Source organism: Limulus polyphemus, unplaced genomic scaffold, assembly GCF_000517525.1.
Source record: "Limulus polyphemus unplaced genomic scaffold, Limulus_polyphemus-2.1.2 Scaffold9069, whole genome shotgun sequence".
NCBI classification, from domain to species: domain Eukaryota; kingdom Metazoa; phylum Arthropoda; class Merostomata; order Xiphosura; family Limulidae; genus Limulus; species Limulus polyphemus.
In genome coordinates, this window is record NW_013674679.1 from 18,806 (window position 1) to 24,585 (window position 5,780).

Sequence of the window (5,780 nt, forward strand, 5' to 3'; positions counted from 1 at the left end):
GTGTGACTCTCTCAACTGTTATATCATAGGACTGTGTGACTCCCTCAACTGTTATATCATAGGACTGTGTGACTTCCTCAACTGATATATCATTGGACTGTGTGACTCCCTCAACTGATATATCATTGGACTGTGTGACTCCCTCAACTATATATATCATAGGACTGTGTGACTCCCTCATCTGTTATATCATAGGACTGTGTGACTCCCTCAACTGTTATATCATAGGACTGTGTGACTCCCTCAACTGATATATCATAGGACTGTGTGACTCCATCAACTATATGTATCATAGGACTGTGTGACTCCCTCAACTGATATATCATTGGACTGTGTGACTCCCTCAACTGATATATCATTGGACTGTGTGACTCCCTCAACTGTATATTTATATGTATATATTGGTTTCTCTATACTCGAATACACGTACAAACATTAGATCAAAAATGGCTTTTTTATAAAAATAAATATACGTCGTTTTTTAGAAAGAAAAAGCAACAGCGCTTAAATATAAAAATACTGCTCTAACTAATGTCGAACTTCTCGTATCACAACATATAAACTTTTAATGACATTCCAGGTGAATGGGATATCTCAAAGCATCTAATGGACAGTTAGGCCTTGGGCCAAGTCTGTGAACGACGTTCTGATTTAGTAAGAACCTACTAGTCCCAAGGCAATAGAATCCATTAAAAGTTTCAGAAAATATTCAGAGAGTTGTTTCCACTTGTAATCCTGATGATTTAATGGCAGTAGTAATACTAGCTACTCTGTGTGAACAAATAAAATAGTTCACACTAAATAGTACAGATGAATAAACGATAGTTTAATTTCTAACGTCTTACTCTGAACCGACTGTCTACGTAATATTACCGTTTAGTATTGATTATACATGTAACATGCTTTAATATTGTAATTTTAACGTGACTCAGTGCCTAAACTGAACTCGGTTGTTTAAAACATCGTTCGCTAATAAATGGTTAATTCCGAAATGTTTGCATTTTGATTGGCCGATTTAAGTGACTGAATCTGATTTTGATAACAACATCGTTCGTGTGTAAGTGGTTGGTTTTGAAATATTCGTGTTTTGATTGGCCGATTTAAGTGACCGAATTTGATTTTGATAACATCGTTCGTGTGTAAGTGGTTGGTTTTGAAATATTCGTGTTTTGATTGGCCGATTTAAGTGACTGAATTTGATAACAGCATCGTTCGCGTGTAAGTGGTTGGTTTTGAAATATTCGTGTTTTGATTGGCTGATTTAAAAAGGGGAAGCTATTTTATTATTATTGAAAGTTCATTCGTTTGTTAATGCTTGTTTTGATTGGTCGATGTAAATATGGTTTGGAGCTGGGCTGTCCCAGTGATTAGCTTACTGAACTGTGAACTTGTGAGTCTATGCTTGAAACACGAACGAAATTTGTTGAGATTTTTTCAGTGAAGATAGATTAACTTGAGTAAGATAACTTAATTGATATTAAAAAGCTTTCCAATACTTCTACGAGGGCGTAACTAGGCCTTATGTTGTATCTAGGTTCAAATCGTTATATACCACAAAATATTGCCCACTCTTCAAGCTGTGGGTGCGTCATAAGAGTGATAGTCAATTGCTTATTGTGAGTGGTGAATTTCTGGATGTCTACCCTCTGTTCAAATATGATGACAACGAACCCACTTAGAAGTTAGCACTGGTAAACAATGATCCTACTTAGAAGTTGGCACTGGTAAACAATGATCCTACTTAGAAGTTAGCACTGATAAACAATGATCCCACTTAGAAGTTAGTACTGATAAACAATCAAAGCCGATAGTTATCACTAAAACCTGACGTGACCTCAAAGCCGATAGTTATCACTAAAACCTGACGTGACTCCAAAGCTGATAGTTATCCTTAAAACCTGACGTGACCTCAAAGCTGATAGTAATCCCTAAAACCTGACGTGACCTCAAAGCCGATAGTTATCACTAAAACCTGACGTGACTCCAAAGCTGATAGTTATCCCTAAAACCTGACGTGACCTCAAAGCCGATAGTTATCACTAAAACCTGACGTGACCTCAAAGCCGATAGTTATCACTAAAACCTGACGTGACTCCAAAGCTGATAGTTATCACTAAAACCTGACGTGACTCCAAAGCCGATAGTTATCATCAAAACCGGATATAAATTAACACACGATCAGAGTAGATTTTCAATATTAAATCAACAATTTAATTTGTAATCGATTAATGACTTTTTGTTACTGTATTATCAATATTCAAACTATTACAATTCCTTATAACTTTTCTCGGATAATTTAAACCGTAATTAACTATCGTTAGTACTTATCTAAACCAAAGTAAAATCACGTCACTCACGAGACTTTGTCCTTAACACGATTAAAACCTTTGTAAACTCGTTGTTTTAAACTTTCACTGAAGGATGGCAATCATTGTAAACTCATCCGTAGGACTATTAATATTATATCCTCATCTGGATAAAAGTCAGTATAAAAACTATCAGTATCAATACCATTAACAGCGCTTTTAGATGCAAGAAACCCATTAGTATCACGTAACTCTTTAGAAAAACCCATTAGCATCACCTAACGCTTTATAAAAACAAAATCATTAGCATCACGTAACTCTTTTTAAAAAAACAAAATCGTTAGCATCACGTAACTCTTTAGGAAAAACAAAACCATTAGTATCACGTAACTCTTTATAAAAACAAAATCGTTAGCATCACGTAACTTTTTAGGAAAAACAAAATCGTTAGCATCACGTAACTCTTTAGGAAAAACAAAACCATTAGTATCACGTAACTCTTTAGGAAAAACAAAACCATTAGTATCACGTAACTCTTTATAAAAAAAACACCATTGGCATCACGTAACTCTTTAGGAAAAACAAAACCATTAGTATCACGTAACTCTTTATAAAAAAAAACACCATTGGCATCACGTAACTCTTAAAAAAATCATTAGCATCACGTAACTCTTCAGAAACATTAGTAACTATTTATATAAGCAGCTGCCCTTGAAGTATATTTACTCAGAATATCTGATGAGTAAATAATAAAATCTATTTGTAACGAGCGTTACATCTAAAAAAATCCATTAGTGTTACTTTCTTTACCTGAGCAGCCGTGTCCAGATCGTCCATGTCTTTAACGATGTCCCCGTGGCAAACATAAAGCTGCGCGCAGGACTTGTCAGTCACGTAACACAGACGGAGCGCTTGGAGTATACTCTCGAACCCCTAGTAGTAAAACCCGATATTTCTCACTATAATCGTTTTATGTTAGATTAAATTATAATTAAATAATAATAATAAATAAAACTTAAAAGTCATTCTTTTTTTAATAAATAAATAAGTAAATAACTAGATAAATAAAAACTTAAAAATAATTTTTTTAAGAAATAAATAAGTAAACAACTAGATAAATAAAAACTTAAAAGTCATTCTTTTTTTTTTGGATAAACACCATGCATTAGTTAGGCTTAATCTTCAAAACTGTGGGAATTCGGCCATTTTGATATCATAAATAAAATACAACACAACAAAGTAATGCTTAAAACTAATCACTTAAACTGTATTTCATAACATACAATGATTTACTTAGTTGTCTCACAAAATAAAATAAAAAATAATTCAATTAATGATGTTTGAACGTGATTAATGACGTGCTTTAACAAAAAAACATTCATCAACAGAGAGCCAGAAATAATTGTTTGTTTGTAATTAAGCACAAAGCTACACAATAGGCTATCTGTGCTCTGCCCACCACGGGTATCGAACTCCGGATTCTAGCGTTGTAAATCCGCAGACATGCCGCTGTGCCAATGGGGGGGGCGAGAAATATATATATATATATGATATTTATTAATGATATTTTTTGATGGTAATGTTACTCTTCTAAGCTTCTAATATATTTTGGTTAAACGAGGCTTAATGGGATTTCAAACTCCAAGGTTTAAGCCGTGGTGACTCCGAGCGTAACCCTGTATGTTCGGCTGTGGCCACACTATGTAAGTGAGAGTCAACTCCAATACAGGCCGATCGTGGCTCATTATTTAGTGCGGTGCCGTGCTGGATCTGAGATAACATGGTTCGTGTCCCGAAGAAAAAGTCCATCAATGGCTCAACGGTAGTCTGAAGGCTTGGCTAATCTCAGAGTTGCGATACCCGTGGTGATCACAGCACAGATAGCCCATTGTGCAGCTTTGTGCTTAACAAACACATAAGTAGAACAATTTGAGTTTCAAAGCTTAGGTTACATCGGCCAACACTATTTATAAATTTCGGTCATATTTCGAATTACATTTGAGAAATTTAAGCTGTGGTTGTAATGACACGTGACAGCCGTGAACTGGATATTATCGGAAACAAGATCAAATATTTGCTGGGTTTTTATTTTGGGAATAACTTACAGAAATTCCTTCATTCGGAACTAATTTATCAAACGTGGATGTCAAACTAGTAAATACAAACCACAAAAAGCAACGAATTTGTTGGGCTCACGTAGCTTACTTCGCATCAGATGGTTGAGTTTTTATTTTTCACGTAGCTTACTTCGCATCAGATGGATTGAGTTTTTTTTCACGTAGCTTACTTCGCATCAGATGGTTGAGTTTTTTATTTTTTATCCGCGCTTTGTCCACCACGAGGAATTGAACTCCGGATTTTAGTGTTGCAAGTTCGTAAACTTATCGCTGACCCCATGCGAGAGGGCTGTTAGTTAATTATGTTATTAATTATGAGGTTAATTAAAGCCATATAATTATAATTTCAATAGTTTGTTATCAAAAGTAAGTTAAACGTATTGGCTTTGTTTTCAAATTCGATGGCGAGGAACCCACTTTGAGACTAATAATGGCTGGAGACGGCTTGAATGGGTAATGAAGAAAAACTTTAATATAACAGCAAATGTACAACGTTTCGAAAAGGTTCTGTGGTACCTGATGATGACAAAACCTTGTCGAAACGTTGTACATTTGCTGTTATATTAAAGTTTTTCTTCATTTCCCATTCAAGCCGTCTCCAGCCATTATTGGTTTTGCTTGTTTGTAGTTAAGCACAAAGCTACGCAATAGGTTATCTCTGACGTGCCCACCACGAGTATCGAAACCCGGATTCTAGCGTCGTAAGTCCGCAGACATACCGCTGTGCCACTAGGGGGGGAGCAAATGTTCAGAACTAAAAATGTAACACATAAGTTACTGAAGTCAGTTATACATATAATAAAATGGCTGGAACTAAACAAGTACAACTTAAATCCTTTAAACGAATAATTGGATTGGTTCAGTAAATGTTAAACAGTTAATCAGTTAAAGAGTTATTTTCTTTCTCACCAAAGGTGAAATTGAAAAAAAAAGAGAATCTGTGACGTAATGCAGTCTTTTATTGGCCGAGCCCTCTGTTGTAGACTATAGACTACAGTTTTTACCTATTCAAGGCTCATCGGCACAGCTAGGGTCACTAAACCAAAGAAATATAGTTAAGCCTATTACAATGGTGAAATGTATATAACATTTACACGTTTAAAGCACCTTAACGTAACTTTAGGTTACCATGGTGATGTAAAACGGACTCATAAACCCCATAAGTGTCCGTGGTATTGTTCGTTGATGTAAACATATTGGTCATAATTCTTTGAATCATTTATAAATATGAACATAAAACACGAGCCTAAACTTTGTATTTCATCTCCGAGCGTCAAGAACTATTAGACAGACAGATAGAAAGGCATAGTTTATCAATAAATCAATATTTCTGTAAACCTCAGCCTGGTTCGAAACT

The 5,780-nt window shown here is 35.2% G+C and overlaps 1 protein-coding gene across 1 annotated transcript in view; it reads right to left on the reverse strand.

Moving 5' to 3' along the window:
- The window catches only part of LOC106475733 (transmembrane and TPR repeat-containing protein 1-like), a 14,769-nt gene extending 11,534 nt beyond the window's left edge, over window positions 1–3,235 (reverse strand). Inside the window, exon 1 of the mRNA XM_013936406.2 lies at window positions 3,117–3,235. Coding sequence (XP_013791860.1) covers window positions 3,117–3,143 — 27 coding nt within the window. The 5' untranslated portion in view covers window positions 3,144–3,235. The remainder of the gene's footprint in view (window positions 1–3,116) is intronic.
- Window positions 3,236–5,780: the final 2,545 nt, after the last annotated feature.